Source organism: Danio rerio, chromosome 24, assembly GCF_049306965.1.
Source record: "Danio rerio strain Tuebingen ecotype United States chromosome 24, GRCz12tu, whole genome shotgun sequence".
NCBI classification, from domain to species: Eukaryota; Metazoa; Chordata; class Actinopteri; order Cypriniformes; family Danionidae; genus Danio; species Danio rerio.
The window spans coordinates 42,610,001-42,630,000 of record NC_133199.1 but is presented as its reverse complement, the minus strand read 5'-3'; the positions used below and the strand labels follow the sequence as shown (position 1 = coordinate 42,630,000).

General features: G+C 38.0%; 1 protein-coding gene and 1 long non-coding RNA gene across 4 annotated transcripts in view; one reads left to right on the top strand and one right to left on the bottom strand.

Annotated features, from left to right (window-relative positions):
* Positions 1-20,000, top strand: part of ankfn1b (ankyrin repeat and fibronectin type III domain containing 1b) — a 160,574-nt gene that overhangs the window by 88,589 nt on the left and 51,985 nt on the right. For all 3 annotated transcript variants that reach the window (XM_017353975.4, XM_073941120.1, XM_073941121.1), the window contains one exon: positions 15,055-15,180. In XM_017353975.4, the coding sequence (XP_017209464.1) occupies positions 15,055-15,180 (126 nt within the window). The remainder of the gene's footprint in view (positions 1-15,054; positions 15,181-20,000) is intronic.
* Positions 12,869-19,569, bottom strand: LOC137489278 (uncharacterized). Its single transcript, XR_011008684.2, has 2 exons — positions 19,016-19,569; positions 12,869-14,123 (listed from the first exon to the last, which is right to left on the bottom strand). It is a non-coding gene; the product is annotated as an uncharacterized lncRNA (long non-coding RNA).

The window sequence follows — 20,000 nt, the reverse complement described above, 5'->3', positions numbered from 1 at the left end:
GTGTGTGTTTGCATTTACTCTACGGAGAAAATTGACAAAACAGAAATGAGCTAAATCTGATATATTTTTGTTTGCTCTCCTCCTTAACTAGGTAAGTGCTTCATTAATCTTGAACTTGTGTGATTTCAAATGTAAAAATGCATTTTATGTTTGTATATGCATGTTGTTGGTTTATATTAGGCTCATAATCATTTTAATTATCTTGAATTTAAATAAAGCATTATTATATATATGCAAGAGTCTCCTAATGTTGACTAAATGAACAGAAGTAGCATAGATGTACACATGTGCTGTATGCAGACCCACTCTTCTGGTTTTCAGATGGTTTGCTGTAGTTTTGAGAGATTTCAGCAGTGTCGGCAAGTGTTATGATAGGACTGTTAGGGCTGATGATTCATCAAAGATGAAACCAAAACCTATAATCGATGTCATTTTCCCATGTTGTTTATTTTGTTTTATTTATTTTGTTAACAACGCCAAGATGACTTTAATTTTAAGCAATTTGTTGATTTCAGTAACCATTATCTCGAGTTCAGACTGCAGGATTTTCAGAGTAGTCAGATGTTTTCACTCTGCATGACGATCTGGGTTAGCTTTCTGTCGGTGCTGTGTTTACACTGGAGGATGGATCAGCGACAGGAGGTTTCACACTGCATGACTTTACAGTAGGAGGTATCACCGACAAAAACTAACTTGATCCACAAACTACGTGTCATAACCAAACACACGCGAGAAGTGACATATTGTCCTGTCAGTCTGTTTTTATGTTCATATATCCATCCATCCATCCATCCATCCATCCATCTATCCAACCAGCCATCCATTATTTTATTCAAACCTCTATCCACCAATCCATCCATCCATCCATCCAACCATCCATCCATCCATCCATCAATCATTTTATTAAAACATCCTTCCATCCATCCATCCATCCATCCATCCATCTTTTATTTTATTCAAACCTCTATCCACCAATCCATCCATCCATCAATCAATCATTTTATTCAAACATCCATCCATCTATTAATCGATCCATATTATGTCATTCTGTTGATCCATCCATCCATCCATCCATCCATCCATCCATCCATCCATCCATTATTTTATTCAAATCTCCATCCACCAATCCATTCATCCATTCATCATATAATTCTGTTGTTCTATCCATCAACCATTTTATTCAAACATCCATCCATCTGTCAAGCCATCCATTTATCCATCCATCCATCCATCCATCCATCCATCCATCCATGTTTCCATATTCTGTCATTCTGTTGATCCATCCATCCATCAATCTATCCAACCAGCCATCCATTATTTTATTCAAACCTTCATCCACCAATCCATCCATCCATCCATCCATCCATCCATCCATCCATCCATCCATCCATCCATCCATCCATCCATCCATCCATCCATCCATCTGTTATTTTATTCAAACCTCCATCCACCAATACATCCATACCAAGACATCTGTAAAAGCTAAAATGTCTTATTTTTACTGTCTGCACTATTTGAAAATGAAGAAAATGTTGTCTAAAGACAAACCTTTGTTTTTATAAATAAATGTTGATTTAAAACGTTTAAGATTAACGTATTATTTTACTATCAGAGATGCGCAGATTAAAGCTCACTGAATCTGCTGTTAATATCTACGGTGACCAGAGCCGGCGCGTCCATAGAAGCGACTCAGGCGGCTAGGGCGACAGAATAGAGAAGACAGCGTCCGCGACACCACGGCGCCCCGGCCCCACTTTCATCCGTGACAATCCCCCCACCGCCCTGGTCCTTGCTGTTGTACCGCAATCACAACCCCGTCTCTCGTTTTTGCTTTCGGTATGAGGGCGGCATGATCATCTTTTGCCTAGAGCTCCAGTTCAGTTTGCTCCGACCCTGACGGTGACCTATCATGCCTAAAACAAAGAATTAAATTATCAAAGTGACGATCGGGTGCGGATACATATATCAGATAATACTATATGTGCGGGCGGGTGGCAGGTGGATGATTATTAAAAAGTGGCGGATTCGGGTGTCATCTCTAAGACTTTGGCATTCTGTCTGAATGGGGAATCATCAAATTCTCCAAAACTGCTTGCTAAGCTTAGGATTACATTACATATTTGTAATCGCCAATAAAATTAAACAACAACTGTGTCAAAAGTTTCATTTCTAAATGCGTGGATCAAACAAAATTGGCATATTTAGGGCTTGAAATTGCAACCATTTTGCGCCCGAAATTTAAGCTGTGCGACCTCATAATATATATTGGGAGCATTCATGCGACTGCATATAATGGTTGTAGTGCGACCTATTTTGTTTTTTTTCTAAAAACGTGGAAAAATCGGTCTTCCTTGCCGCTATATTGGTTCATATTAGCCGTCAATCACTCAAGACTTTCTGCTGTCAGATGACAGGGAGGGAGCTTTTGTGACCGCCGGGAATGCAAACGGCTGAAGTGTGAAAAGTACACTGAATCTCGATGCGTTGCATGCACTGCGTTTTCAGCAAACACAATCTCACGGCAATTCGTAACTTTTTTTATATGTTTCCTCGTGAGATCAGGCTGCAACAGCGCAAATGTCAGCTAAATTACCATCGCCAAAGAAGCTCGCCTTTACTGAGTTTAAACTGATGCAGGTTATAACAAAGAACAGTATTACACCGGTGGTCATCGTGAGAATCCTGCTCTGCCCCCCTCATATTGGGCCGGCTGACTCGCATGCTTTTCCGCAAACACAGAAAAATGTTATTCAGAGCGTAACAAGGCTAAGCATTAAAACGACACGAACCGAAACCAAAACTTTTAAAAGTGAGACTTTTCTTTCTTTCTTTTGTCCGTTCTTTCTTGAGGTGTATATTAGTTTTCTATTTAATTACTGATGACTGCTTTGCAGCTTTCAGCATTGAATTAAATGATTTATTATATTATTTAGTTTGTTTTGTAGCAGAAATATTATTTATTAAATTGAAATGCCTATAAAAACAATAGTACAAAATAAATATTTCTTACTACAATGCTTCATTTGTGTTTGATGCAAACTATATATTTAATTTTCATAAAGTAACAGCAGGACTTTATATAGCAGATAACTCACATTAAAGCACATTCAAGGCAGCATGATGATGAGGAATATAATTCATTATTAGGATTATTGTCATCATCGTCAGCATTAATATTTTATAATTATTCAACATTCATTCTGGAATTATTGCACAAATATTAATTAATCACAGCATTAGTTAGATCGTTGTTTCTGGGTTTTGTTAGTCCCAATTGATGTTGTTTTCAAATACAATAAATCCCTTAATACAAACTTGTCAAATATATATATCACTCATTTTTCGTGGGTGCTCCTACATTTTTTCTGGTGCTCGTAATTTTTTTCTGGTGCTCCTAAATATTTCAGGTTGGGAGCACCGGTGCTACCAAGTAAGAAAGTTAATTTCGAGCCCTGATATTTTCAGTTTGCCCAAGCTAATGAGCATGCACACTCGAAAGGAACGAGATCACGACTCTGACCTCATTTAAGGCTGTTCTACACATGATCATCCTCTGTTTAACGCTTCGTCTGATCGCACTGCTCTTCAGATGTAATTCAATACTTGATCTTGATGGTGAATCTCCTCCAGAAATGACAGCGACTCTTTGTTTGCATGTCTGTGGGCGTTTGAGTAGTTGCTGTCATGTGATGAGCGTTTGACAGGACAGACTGTACCTCGCGTTTGTTTCATACAGATTACAAATCTCTTCAAGTGCACATGGTTCATTTTAAAGCTCAGATTTCAGGCTTTATTTGCATATATTTCTTATGTTCGTGAAGCAAGTATTCACTAGGATTCCAGTGTGTTTGTTGACCACCAAACTGTCGTAAAAACGCACGTCTGATCTAAGCTTTTCCACTGGAGAAACGTCAATCTATAGCGATCGCTGATTGGCTCTTGTACTAGTAGGCGGGCTTCATTCACCATATTGACCGTTACACTTTTCCCCATTCAAATCTATGTAAGTGACATGTCTTGTGCATTCTGTAGTCTTTGCTGTAGTGTTAGTTAGTGGAAGTAAATAGTTTGTGTAATCTAGTAAGCTTGCTGAAGCATATGAACTGAATGAATGAAAAGAGTCTTCCATGTTTTCCTGACATGTCTCTGGTTTGTCCTTTATGGAGGGTTCCTGAGTTATAAAACTGTCACACAATGTGGCGTAGGAGAGTCTTCCTATCAACAAGAACGCCACGTTACCTAGGTTACTAGTTTGAAAATGGCAGATCTCCTAAATCTGTCACTAATGGCTGACTAATGAGAGCTGAACCGCTGATCGGATCTGATCAAAGGACGAGCACTAGATCAAGCACTATTTTTCCGTCCTTTGGTAGGTTTGTGAGATTTCTGACACCAGATCAGTGATGGATGCTGGATTGGAGGGTTCATTTGGACTAATTAGTCTGCCATTTTTGTCAGTAATTGGTTGTGGTGTCAGGTAACTGATAAAGTTATTATTTCTCCCTTGCTAAAAGTGAGACTGTACAACAGGGTCATTGTGGATAGCTAAAAATAAAAGCGTGAAATCATTTCCTGACATGATTCAAAGGTTAACAAGAAATGCATGCATGTGTTTCATTACATTTCATCTTTAAAGCTAAAATACATTGAAATAATACAAAAAAAATCTGCAAAAAGTTAAATTAATTAAGACTTATATAACAGACATTTAAAAGGCAAAATAAATTAAAATATAAAATAAATCAAACAAATCAAATGTCTCATAATTTTAATACCCAGTCAATAGTACTGAATTAACATTCGCTCATTTTCTTTCGGCTTAGTTTCTTATTTATCAGGGGTTGCCACAGCGGAATGAACCGCCAGTTATTCCGGAATATGTTCTACACAGCAGATACCCATCCGCTGCAACCCAGTACTGGGAAACACCCATACACAGTCATTTACACACACTCATACACTACGACCAATTTAGTTAATCAATTCCCCTATAGCGCATGTGTTTGGACTGTGGGGGAAACCGGAGCACCTAGAGGAAAGCCACGCCAACACGGGGAGAACATGCAAACTCCACACTGAAATGCCAACTGGTCTAGCCGGGACTCAAACCAGTGACGTTATTGCTGTGAGATGACAGTGCTAACCACTGAGCTAGAGATCTGCGCTGGACTAAATTTTGAATCCCACTCCCGCCAGGTTTTAGTTCGAACCCGACGGCTCCCGCTTATAATCAGCATTTGTTGGGTGAAGGACAAAACCAAAAACCACTCAGCTATACAAAGTCCAGACAGCCTATAACAAGCTGACTGTATAAACACACACACACATAGCACCAAGCAAGTGACACACACACAGACAGCCTCACGCTCTCTCTCATTCACACACACACACACACACATACATAGAGACAGCACAAAGCTCTCTCTCTCATTCGCACACACACACACACACATACATACAGACAGCACAAAGCTCTCTCTCTCATTCGCACACACACACACACATACATACAGACAGCACAAAGCTCTCTCTCTCATTCGCACACACACACACACATACATACAGACAGCACAAAGCTCTCTCTCTCATTCGCACACACACACACACACACACACACACACACACAAACACACACACACACACACACACACACACACACACACACACACACACACACACACATAGCACTAAGCAAGTGACATATACACAGACAGCCTTACGCTCTCTCTCATTCACACACACACACATACATACAGACAACACAAAGCTCTCTCTCTCATTCGCTTGTTTTTAGGTTGGAAATGTGTCCAGAAAGCATCCAAATAACACAATCACCAACGTGTATTTATAAAAACCATCACAAACTCTGAAAATGCAAAAAAATCTAAATTCACATTTGTGGTCATCATCATGTGTGAACATTGTTTACCCAACACAATCTCACGGCAAGAGATGGGTGTATTGTGGTCCACAGTAATAAGTTACTGTGTTCTAATTATAATTTTGGGGAACACAGTAATATAACAAATTACATTTTAAATGTGTGTAATTTGATTACATTGTGTTGCACGTTTGCCTAACAGCAAGAAGGTCACTGGTTCGAGTCCTAGCTGGATCTTTACCTCGGGGCGATGTAGTGGCGCAGTAGGTAGTGCTGTCGCCTCACAGCAAGAAGGTCGCTGGGTTGCTCGTTCGAGCCTCGGCTCAGTTGCCGTTTCTGTGTGGAGTTTGCATGTTCTCCCTGCGTTTGCGTGGGTTTCCTCCAGGTGCTCCGGTTTTCCCCACAGTCCAAAGACATGCGGTACAGGTGAATTGGGTAGGCTAAATTGTCCGTAGTGTATGAGTGTGTGTGTGTGAATGTGTGTGTGGATGTTTCTCAGAGATGGGTTGCGGCTGGAAGGGCATCCGCTGCGTAAAAACGTACTGGATAAGTTGGCGGTTCATTCCGCTGTGGCGACCCCGAATTAATTGAGGGACTAAGCCGACAAGAAAATGAATGAATGAATGAATAAATCTTTACCTCACAGCAACAAGGTCACTGGTTCGAGTCCCAGTTGGGCCAGTTGGCATTTCTGTATGGAGTCTGTGTGGAATTGAATAAGCTAAACTGGCTGTAGTCTATGAGTGTGTGTGCGAATGTGAGAGTTTATGGGTGTTTCCCAGTACTGGGCATCCGCTGCGTAACATATTTGCTGAAATAGTTGGCGGTTCATGCCACTGTGATGATAAGCTGAAAGAAAAATGAATCAATGAATAAATTGGCTGTAGTGGATGAATGTGTTTATGAATGTGAGAGTGTATGGGTGTTTCCCATTGCTGGGTTGCGGCTGGAAGGGCATTGGCTGCATAAAACCTATGCTGGAATAGTTGGTGGTTTATTCCGTTGTGGCGACCTCTGATAAATAAGGAAACCAACGGAAAATGAATAATAAAATTAAATTTAATTCATTTATTTTGGATGTTTTCTGGCAAAGTTTTTTATTTATTTACGTTAAGTTCTGTTTTTTGGGGTGCCCATATATAATTAATTTGTATTTTTTTACATACTTTGAAAAGCCAAATGAATTGCAAAACCTATGTGGCCTTTCTGTTGGATGTATAATTCAGCCAATCAGGTTGTTTTACGGTCTAATGAGTCAATGAGTCGAAACAGTCTGCAGCCATTGAGACTAGCTGTAGAATGATCATAGTGTATACGGCTGATCTGTGAACAGTTGTGGTCTCGTGTTTGAACAGCTAAGAACCAATTGTGAGCAAATCACATAAACATGAAGCTGTGAGATCAGTTTTTGTGGCTTACAGAACTAAAGAGAGAAAATCATCATCAGTGATATACGACAGCAGTGTGTGTGTGTGTGTGTGTGTGTGTGTGTGTGTGTGTGTGTGTGTATGTCTTCATCTCTCTCTCTCTCTCTCTGACCCACATAAGCATTTTTTACATAGACAGTCTAATAACTTTAATAAGTGTGCATGTTTCAGTGTTTGGTTTTGTGGTTAATGTGTGTGTGTGTGTGTAAAGGTTGACTCAGCCGTGTGTGTGTGGAGGGGCTGGCGTTGTGGTTTGCGTCTTTGATGTGGTTTGGCTGTGAAAAGTCTGACGGTTCCCCAACAGTGCCACCGCGCCAGACAAGCACACACACACACACACACACACACACACACACACACACACACACACACACACACACACACACACACACACACACACACATACTGTATACATACACACATTTATATACACAAAGATATACATATACACAGATGTACACACACACACAGATATACACACAAATGTACACATGCAAGCCAACACATCTATATACACAAGAACACACACACAAATAAGTATGTATACACACACTCACACACTTATATACACATATATACTTGCACCTACACACAGATATACACATATGTTCACACACACACACACACACGCACACACACACGCACACACACACACACACACACACACACGCACACACACACACACACGCACGCGCGCACACAAACACACACACACACACACGCACGCGCGCACACAAACACACACACACACATACATGCACACAGATACACACATAGATGCACACACACATATGCACACAAATACAAACATACGTATACACACAGATATGCACACACATACATATAGAAATATCCACACACTCATATACACAGCTACACATTACACACATGCATACACACAGATATACACATACACACACACACACACACACGCATACAGATATACAGTACATACATGTACACACACATAGGCACACAGATACACACATAGATACGCGCACATACACACAGATATACATACACACATATGCACACAGATACACACATAGATACGCACACATACACACAGATATACATACACACAACACCACACACACACATAGATGTATACAGATTCACAAGCACAAATTCATATGCATGCACACACACACACACACATATGCACACAGATACAAACGTACATATACACACAGATACGCACACACATAGATATACAAATAAACACACACTCATAAACACAGACACAAACATACACATGCACACAGATGCACACACACATCTGTATGTGTCATCGTCTTTTTCCATTTGGCCGCTGGCCTGGCTGTCGGAATGAAGATGACACAGCTGAAGCCACTTCCTCACAAACACACGCTCTTGTGTGTTACCACGTGTGTGGTTTGTGTCTATAAATGTGTGACATGCTCACACACACACTCATGATCTACTCCAGCATAAATAATCAGCACGATTGCCGTCTCCACTCTGATTGGGATCTTGACGCCCTGTGGAATTGTGGGATTCTGGAGAGAACGGCGAGATGGGAGATGCTTTTAGACCATTACAGCATTCCCATAATGACCACAGAGAGAGAGAGAGAGAGAGAGAATATTTTTCCCCCAATTTGAAACATTGATCAGTTCATTTTTTAATTTAAATGACTCAGAAAAACTTTACCATATACTCGGAGAGGACGAATTGACATTTAGACTAGCTGCAAAATATGTATATACCCTACACACCATAAGAAATGGTTAATGTAAACTCATGTATCTTATTGTCACCGACTCGGTCCCAGTCATTCCCCTCGCTGGCCAGCAGAGGCCACCATCTCCGGACTTCTAAGCATTACATCATCCTTTTACCCTGATCATGCACACCTGAACTGAATCCCGCTAATGACCCACGTACCCTTTATAAGCCAGCACCATACTCTCATTCAGGGCGAAGTCTTGTTTAGCCCCGGCCAGCATTTCTGAGCGTTATTCCTGCCTGACTCCTCGTGTATTACTCCAGCCTGTTTCTTGACTCTGCTTCGCCTTCTGCCTGCCCACGACCCACGCCTTGTATACGGACTCTGATACTCGCTGCCTGCCCACGAACCACACCTGTTATACGGACGCTGATGTTCGCTACCTGCCCACGACCCACGCCTGGTTCACGGACTCTGATACTTGCAGCCTGCCCTCGATCTATGCCTGGTAATACTCCCTGTGTCTATTCATCGCCAGTCTTGATTCATCATGGACTGTTGTTGTTGTGTGTTTGCACGTTAGTGCATATTGTGTGTGTGAATAAGTGCTTGAGCAATAAATACTGCATAATGGATCCCTCCGTGTCAGTCTCCTCATTACACTTATTTAAATAATATAAACTTTTTATTATTATTATATTTATCAAATGTATTGTTTGTTTTTTGTGTGTGTCATTATATCTTATCTGTATTACTATTAATTTTTCAATGGTTTTAATGTTTTATATTTGAAGTGCTTTGGCAATACTGTACTTAATGTCATGCCAATAAAGCAACTTGAACTTGAGAGAGAGAAATGAGGAGAGAAAGAAAGAGAGAGAGCAAACAATGACCAAATACAGGCTGTAGAGACAGGCCAATACAGACAGAACTGGCAACCCAGAGAGAGCCGCATCTGCCCACACTGTGCCCAGGCAGAGGTGGAGACAGAGGAACACTTCCTGAAACCATCAGCTCATCAGAGAAACATTCTACCCCAAACTACATAGCATTTACCCACAATTCACTGAGTCAGACAGTAAAACACAACTGCAATATTAACTAGGGGAAAACACTGACGAGGTCCTTCTGGCGGCACATACATTAATGCCTGTAGCTAGATTATTATAAATGAATCATTGTAAATATACTGATTATTATTATTTTTTATTACTGTTTTATCCGAAAATGATTGTTAAATGTACAGTTTATTCTGATCTATTATTATTTTTTATTGATGTGTATGAATAATATGATATGTTGAATGATAATATGATATGAAAAGTTCACATCTGGATGGATGGATGGATGTAAAAAGGGATAGATGGATGGAGAAAGAGATGGAGGATGGATGTTTAAGGGATAGATGGATGGAGAAAGGGACGGAGGATGGATGTTTAAGGGATAGATAGATGGATAAACAGCTGAAAGGATGGATGGGTAGGAATGGATGAATGGTTGATTAAGGGATAGATGAATGGATCAACAGCTAAATTAATAGATGAATGGATGGATGTATAAAGGGGTAGATTGATGATCGATGGTTGTAAAAAGTTGTAGATTACGTTATAGATGGTTTAGAAATGTATAGATGGATGGATGAATGTTTAAGAGGATAGATGGATGGAAAAACAGCTGGAAGGGTGGATGGATGGATAGATGGATAAATAGATGGATGGATGGATGTCTAAGGAGATAGATGGATGCATAAACAGCTGGATGGATGGATGAATAAACATAGGCAGTTATCTTTATGGATCTGTGAATAGGTGGATGCTCAAACAAACGCACTAAGAGATGGATGGACTTTCACATGTATTCTTGATTCTTCTCTTCTGAGTCACTTTAACAGTCACTTTTAGTCTGTGAAGTGTAACAGAAACTTCAGTACTGATGTGTGTGTGTGTGTGTGTGTGTGTGTGTTAGGGTCAGAGTCTTTAAGTGGTTGAATAAGACGGCGTGACACATTTGATGTGCGGCATGGAGAGCTTTTATTTTGGTCTTAACTAAGCAGTTTATGTGTACGCTGGCACTGCTGTTTAATACTGTGTGTTTGGTATTTATATGCTTGTCTAATGAGCAGGCTGGGCTGAAGCGCTGGATCTGAGCTCTGGCTGCAGTAGACATCAAACAACACACACACACCCGGTCTGGTGCAGAACTCTGGTGCAGAAACTAGTGAGCCGCCTACCTAGACAGCACTTGAAAGGCTTCATAGAGATAGTGCTGCAATCAGACTGATGTATTTTAAGACCATTTAGTGCTTCACCATCTCACATTTGTCTGAATTTGTCTTTTTTATCTATTGGAGGCATCCTAAATACACTTTTTAGATTAGATTAGATTCAACTTTAATTTCATTAGACATGCACAAGTACAAGGCAACTATTACTGTAAATGTTTAGGTCTAACTAGAAGTGCAATGAAGGGTATCCGCTTCGTTAAACATGTGCAGAAATAGTTGATGGTTTATTTAAATGAAATGAAATGATATGAAATTAAAATTTGAAATTTAAATAATTTTTAAAAATATTATTTATTTATTTATTTATTTATTTATTTATTTATTTATTTAATGTAATTTTTTTCACAGAGTGAAATTTAATTAAATTTTTAATTAAATTTTAATTAATTTTTTATTAATTAAATTAAATTAAATTAAATTAAATTTTATTATTTATTTATTTATTTTATTTTTTAATTGAGTGAAATTAAATTAAATTAAATTAAATTAAATTAAATTAAATTAAATTAAATTAAATTAAATTAAATTAAATTAAATTAAATTAAATTTTTTATTTTTCACAGTGTCTTGCCATTACACATTTTTGTGGAAAATTAACTTATGCAATTAAAATGTTCTCTTTAAATTAAATTAAATTAAATTAAATTAAATTAAATTAAATTAAATTAAATTAAATTAAATTAAATTAAATTTAATTAAATTTAATTTAATTTAATTTAATTTAATTAGGTTAAATTAAATAAATTAAATGAAACATTTTTTATTAAAAAATGTATTTATTTATTTATTTTTAAAAATGAAAACTTAATTTATGCTATTAAAATCCTCTGTTATGCATTAACATTCTTATATAGAATTCAGATGCATAATTTTATATTTAAATAATGTATTAATTAAAAGCAATCTCAGAAAGCTTTGTACAGCTTACTCGGGTTTGAAACCGATCTCATCTCTCTCACGTTCACTTTTATTTAGTAGTTTTAGAAATCAAAGTCGTTTCGTGGATGTGCATTTATTTTATGTTAAAAATGTATAATTCAAATGCCCTGACATTTCATATACAAATACATAAACCAATAGCCAAAAGCCAGTAGGCAATCCCAGAAAGCTTTGCGCAGTTTTGAAACAGATCTCATCTCTCTTTCAATCATGTCTAAAAGCGCATACAAATTAAGCGTTGACTTGTGCCGTGCTTATGTTTGGTATTTATTTTTACACCAGCATTTGTGTGTGTCCGTGCGCTCTCGAAGGAGGTGATGTCATCACTCAGGCCTTCCTACTGTAAGAAATCCTCCAATGGCATTACATCAGAGCGCAGTGTCATCTGGAGCAGCTGCCGGCGGAGTCAGATTCATCCCGCTGTCCTTCCTCCCGTCTTATTCCCAAACGGCTTCTGTCCAGGAACGCTCCTCTAGAAATACGGATGAGGTCAGGAGTGTTTGGGACACTCTCTCGCTCGCTGACCTTGTCCTTCAGTGTTTAAGCATTCTTCAGCTGCACTTGTTGACTTGTTGTCGTTTAAAGCTGTGCGAATTATTAGCCCCGCTGAACATTTCTGTTTTAACGGAAAGATTTTTCTGAACACGTTTATAAACATAATAGTTTTAATAATAATAATTTCTGAAACTGAAACGTCTGGTTTTAGACCACAATAATAATTCTTTAGTATGTTGTAGGGCCTCCTTTTGCAGGCAATACAGCATCAGTTCATCTTGGGAATGTCAGATACAAGCCCTGCACAGCCTGCATAGTCGGTTCGGTAGTAATGCGCCCATCTAGCACAAGTATTGGGTCTAGGGCAGGGGTCGGCAACCCAAAATGTTGAAAGAGCCATATTGGACCAAAAAAAAAACAAAAAACAAATATGTCTGGAGCCACAAAAAATGTAAAGCCTTATATAAGCCTTATAATAAACGATACACATGCTGTATGTATCTATATTAGCTATATTAGCCTACTATCAAAATGACTAAGTTGGCTACAAATACATAATGAGCCTTCATGATTAAATAGCCACTAAAATCAGGTGGTTGGTGTTTATTTTGTTGTCATTAAAACACTTCAGCACAGCCTCTTGTCTTTTAGTGTTATTAATTTGATCATTTCTTCTTGCGGCCCATCAGAGTTCACATACCTGCATAAAAGCGCATTGAATATCGGTCACATCACAGGCAATTGAGTATGCTGGCACTGAATTAATGTTCTTGGTTTGCTGATCGGTGATGTTACCTACCATTTTAATAGCCCTTTCCTTCACTGTCTTAATGGAGAAAGGTATATCTTTATTTTTTTGTATTATCTTGGTTTTGTTTTTAAAGTTTGCAAATAAGTGTTCTAATATGTCATACCATCTTTGAACGGTTTTCCATGCTTTATTATCTCCTGGTTTGTTTACAACAGCCACCTGCCTGGCATCCCACCCTGCTGATAGAAACCTGTGTCGCAGGCTATGACGCAAATCTTCGTTGACAGAAATGTTGAAATTAAATATTAATTCTACACACTTTGACAGCATTTGAAAACGTTAAAAATGTTTGTCCTCCTATAGAAATCATATTAAAACAAAAAATATATTAACCTCCCCCATCTTTTTGCATTTTCAAACATTTTTGAAAAAGCTCCAGGGAGCCACAAGGGCAGCGCTAAAGAGCCGCGGGTTGCTGACCCCTGGTCTAGGGAATGCTATGATATAGCTGCCCAATCCTTCACTAATCTGCCACCGTGCTTCACTCTGGGCATGCAGCAAGTCTGGTTGGTACGCTTCTTTGGGGCTTCTCTACACCGTAACTCTCTTAGATGGACATCTGTCAAAGTGCAGATTCTGTGAGCGCGAATCCAATCCTAGAGCAAAGAAAGAAAGAAAGAAAGAAAGAAAGAAAAAAGAAAGAAGAAAAAAGTAATAATTAAAGAAACAAACAGTTTTAGGAAAATGTATAAAAAACTTTATTAGATTGTTTTACATTGGATGGATAGAGTTAATTTTACAAATATATTTGTATTATATTATTTAATATCTTTAATCATAATACAAGTACTAATAACTAATTATTATTATTATTACTGTAGATGTCATTCATCTATTCGTTTTCTTTTCGAGTTAGTCCCTTTATTAATCCGGGGTTGCCACAGTGGAATGAACCACCAACTTATCCAGCACATGTTTTTTGCAGCGGATGCCCTTCCAGCTGCAACCCATCACTGGGAAACAACCATACACACTCATTTACTGTAGATGTACAATACACTATTATCACTATTATTATATATTGTAATAATATGGTATATTACTTAATATAATAGTAGTAGTAGTAGTAGTAATAATAGTAATAATAAAAATAAAATAATAATAATAATAACAACAACAATTATAATAATATTAACAATAGTAATAACAATAATAATAATCACAGTAATAATAATAATAATAATAATAATAATAATAATCATTGTAATAATAATAATAATAATTGTAATAATAATAATAATAATAATAATAATAATAATAATAATAATAATCATTGTAATAATAATAATAATGATAATAATAATCATAATATTACTTAATAATACTAATTGTTTTGTTAATAAATATACATACAGGACACATAATAAAAGTATGATGATTTGACTGTTTTCAGGCAGTGTGTGTGTGTGTTTGTGTGTGTGTGTGTGTGTGTGTGTGTGTGTGTGAATGTGTGTTTTTAGGTAACAGTAGTAAATCAGTGGTTGTACTACAGTAATTGTGCTCTGTCTGTGTGTTTGTGTTGTGCAGGACTGAATCTGGGATTGTGAAACTGACCCAGCGACTCTCTCTGAAGGACAAACACTGCAGTAAAGAGGACAGGAGTCTGCAGTCCAGACCTCCGGCCTACAGGAGGCGCTCTCTCAGCGTGGACTGGTAACACTTTAACCTCAGCATTTCTATCACAGGAAGTCTGGTTTATCAATAACGCTGTTTTTACTGGCTCAAAACCTGTTTGAAGGAGGCTGACCAGCCATTTGGACTCAAAAGAGCGCAGAGAAGCCATGTTGGCTCTGAGCGCTGCTAGTTACACAAGGTTTTTTCCTCTTCTCATCTTTACAGACATCATGTCTCCAGCTATGACTGTCTCTCCCTGTCTGTTACGCCTTCTGCATGTCCAAAACTCACAAATCTGAGGCCCTTCCAAGATGCGTGCAGAAAAACAAATCAGCTTTTCTTGGGAGATGATAAACATGCACATAATTTGGAAAGCACATGAATCTGTCCACCATTTTTAAAGGCCAAACTTCGACCAAAATGACTCATTTGGCAGCACAGGTCTCTCATTTTAAAGTCATGTCCCGTTTACTTTATAGCACTTACAGACGCAGTATCTGCCGTTTCAAAATTTTAGTATTCAGCTAATGATTCACTAATTCAAATGATTTGGTCAGATTGAATCTCCAATTAACAATTCGCTAATTCAAATGATTCGGTCAGAGCAAATCTCCAATTAACGACTCACTAATTCAAATGATTTGTTTAGAGCAAGTCTCAACTTAACAACATTCTGATTCAAATATTCTAGTCAGAATGAGTCATCAGCCAACAATATATTGATTCAAATAATTCAGTCAGCGCAATACTCCAATGATTCACTCACTGATTTAAATGATTTGTTAACAACATACTGATTCAAATGATTCATCCAGAAAAAATCTCCAGTTAACAAACCACTGATTCAAATATTCTAGTCAGAATGAGTCACCAGCAAACAATTGACTGATTTGAATGATTCAGTCAGGGAAAATCTCCACTTAACTCACTGATTCAAATAATCCAGTCAGAAAGAGTTATCAGCTAACAATTTACTGATTCAAATGATACAGTCAGAGAAATTCTACAATGAATGACTCACTGATTCAAAACATTTGTTAACAACATACTGATTCAAATGATTCGTTCAGATGCTATTTCCAGTTAATAACCCACTGATTTAAATAATCCACTCAGAAAGAGTTATCAGCTAACAATTTACTGATTTAAATGATTCAGTCAGAGAAAATATCCAATGAATGACTCACGGATTTAAAACATTTGTTAACAACATACTGACTCAAATGATTCGTTCAGATTCTATTTCCAGTTAATAACCCACTGATTCAAATAATCCAGTCAGAATGAGTCATCAGCTAACAATTCACTGATTCTAATGCTTTGGTCAAAGCGAATCTCTTATTGCTGACTCACTGATTCAGATTATTTGTTAACAACATACTGATTTAAATGATTTGTTTAGACAAAATCTCTACTTAACAACCCACTGATTCAAATAATCCAGTCAGAGTAAGTCACCAGCTAGCAATTCATCGATTCAACTGATTCAGTCAGAGAAAATGTCCAATGAATGACTCACTGATTCATTTCTAGCGAGAAAAAACAGTTAAACAGAGCATCTGCAGCAAGAGGATAAAGAACAAGCCTCCTCCATTCAGCTTCTTTACTTTCGCTTTACTTTATTTTTGCTCTTTACTCCTTTACTTTGGTGGAGTACGGAAACGGTGTTGTACTCACTCCACTGAAGACATCCATTAGCCAACTTTTTTTTTCCTTTGTTAAGCGCAAAGATTTGTTTCAAAACCATTTCTAAATTCAGTTCTAATTCCCACCAAAGCATTAAATGAACACTAATAACCAAGTGTGGTCAAAAAACTGAGTTATATCCGAACACATGTTCTGTTCTTATGCACTATATGGTGATGCAGACGTCTCCAAAACCCCACAGGTGGACAAATCTAACCTTGTTTTTATTAAAGCAAATATAAATATGCATATAATAAATAATACTAATAATAACAACATTATACAAATGCAGATTGTCATGAATAAACTGAAAAAAAGCCCCCTTGAGATGAAGGTAGTGGTTTTTATGTATTCATGTAGAAAATAATAATTTCTGTATCATTTTATTTCTTTATTTGTTTTCATCTGAAAAGATATTTGTGTATTGCTGTTTATCCTGTGTGTTTTAAGAAATGTGTAAGTCTTTTGGACGCACATAGGTGCTTAACTAACACACTCTTCTCTTGACTTTAGAGCAGCTTTTAGTTGGTCAATGGTGCGGTCTATTTCCGTTCTTTAAAATAGCAGCACTCCAACAATGTGCCTTAACACACCTCCTTTATAGACCAGCACACCCATGAGTCCACAAAGTGGTGCAAATGGATTTGCTATTTAAACAACGGGGTGCAAAACGTGAAAATTAGGGTTGCGCTGGTCTGAAAAAAGCAGCAAACCGTGCCAAACACATCTTCCACCTTATCGCTCCGGGTGTATGATTGTTGGGATGGGGAGTGACACAAACAACAGAGATTTGGATCCAAATGCAGGTTTATTCGTTGTTAGGCAAGCAATGCTCAATACGGGTGCAAACAGGTGTTGAGAAGCAGTCCTGAATCGTAGTCGAAGCAACAGGCGAGAGGTCGGAAGGCAGGCGGCTAAACAGGAGAACTGGATAAACAAGGCTAAGATCTAAATACAGGAAAACAAGACAAGGAAAACGCTCTGTAATGTCACTTACAGTTAACAAGACTCGGCAAAGTGAATGAGTGAGTGTGTAGCTTAAATAGTGTGTGCAATAAGTCTCTGACAATCCTCAGGTGGTGCGAGTAATTGGTTTAGATGAGGAAGCATGTGTGAGTGTGACCGGAGTGCATGAATGAAAATGTAGTCCAGAAATGGCAGATTTGTAGTCCATAAGTTATTGTTTGTGAAATCCAGCGATCTTATGGCATACGATCGCTGGTAATCGTGACAATGATAGAACCCCTAATGTTTCTCATATTGACAAATGGATAATACCACCAGTCCAAAAATTAAGCAAGGAAAAAAAAGTTGGAAAATATGACTATTAAATTCAAATGTAGTGACCTATTAAAAGGATAGTTCACACAAAATATTAAACACTAAAGAATATATTTAGACAAATGTTGGAATCTATTAACTTCCATAGTTGGAAAAAGCAACACTACGGAAGTCAATGGTTACAGGTTTTCAGCATTCTTTAAAATATCTTCTTTTGTGTTCAACGGCAGAAAGAGAGTCAGGTTTGGAACAAGTAAAGGGTGAGTTAATGATGACAGAATTGAAATTGTTGGTTAACTGTGGTTTTAAGTACATGTATAAACAGTTGAAGTCTCTGTTTTTCCAAATATTTCCCAAATGATGTTTAACAGAGCAACAAATTTTTCTCAGTATTTCCTCTAATATTTTTTTCTTCTGGAGAAAGTCTTATTTGTTTTATTTCGGCTAGAATAAAAGCAGTTTTTAATTTTTCAAAACCCATTTAAGCTCATTATTATTAGCCCCCTTAAGCAATATTTGTTTTGGATTGTCTACAGAACAAACGACTGTTATACAATGACTTGCCTAATTACTCTAACCTGTCTAGTTAACCTAGTTAAGCCTTTAAATGTCACTTTAAGCTGAATACTAGTATCCTGAAAATATCTAGTCAAATATTATGTGCTGTCATCATGACAAAGATAAAATAAATCAGTTATTAGAAATGAGTTGAGAATGAGAATAATGTGTTGAACAAATATATAGGGGGGCTAATAATTAAAACTTCAACTCTATATATACATACAACTTTATATGCTGATGAATTTTGACATTTGTCCAGCTTTATATACAAAGACATGCAATAACTCCATCCTACAATGTCTCTTTAAATAACCACCACAAGTTATGTTTGTAAACTTGCACCTACTATGAGTTTGACTTCCTGAACTACAAAAGAAAAAGTGCTGGAGAAGAGGCGCATCTGTGTCGTGGCATATGGCAGATTGGAGGCCGGGCTCCAGAGACGCATATAACTCCAGGGAGTCTCTGGGCGACGTGTCCCCAGGATGTAGCCACCCTGGCTGGGCACGATGAGGGCTGGGCCCCTCTGTTTTTGGGAGCACGCAGAGACTCACACAGACTCCCTGTCACCTCCGGCACGCCGTGCAGTCTGTCGCCAGTGCCTCTTAGACTGGCCTAACATCACACACACACACACACACGTACGGAGCCGGTGCACAAAGACACATCAGCGCACACGCATTCATACATTGATTGATCCTGCGCTCGTCCCCCTGCAGAACATCCCCATGGCGACGCTCTTCTGTCTCTGCTCATCAGAATTAGAGAGATTTGCCCCCTGGGGCGAGGGGCGAACAGGTGGCGGGCAGTTCAACTCCACACTGCACACACTCTCACAGGGGAGCGACGACAACACACGCGCATACCGCCGCATGCACACAAATACTCCTGCGCTTAATCTCTTAATCGGAGCGGATTAGAACGCATACGGCCACAGCTGAAACACGCACACGCGGGATGGGAAAAGACCAGGCGGATTTACTGCGTTAAACAAACTCGCTCCCGTTCAAATGCCGTCAAAGTGGCGTGCGTGTTTGCCTAGGTCAATCTCTCCAAATGCGTTCGACCACTATTCAATTCAATTCAAGCTTATTTGTATAGAGTTTTTCACGATAATGATTGATTCAGTGCTGCTTTACAAAAAGTGCACGTTATTGATTTACAATAAAAATTGGAAATGTTAGGGGTAATTATCATATCTTTATTAACTTTAACTAGTAATTAATAGCTTTTAACAGTTAAGGTTATTATTATATATATATATATGAGGATAGTTAACATGCAGTTATGTTTAATGTCATTAATTTTAAGTAACAGAAATGAATTATGAT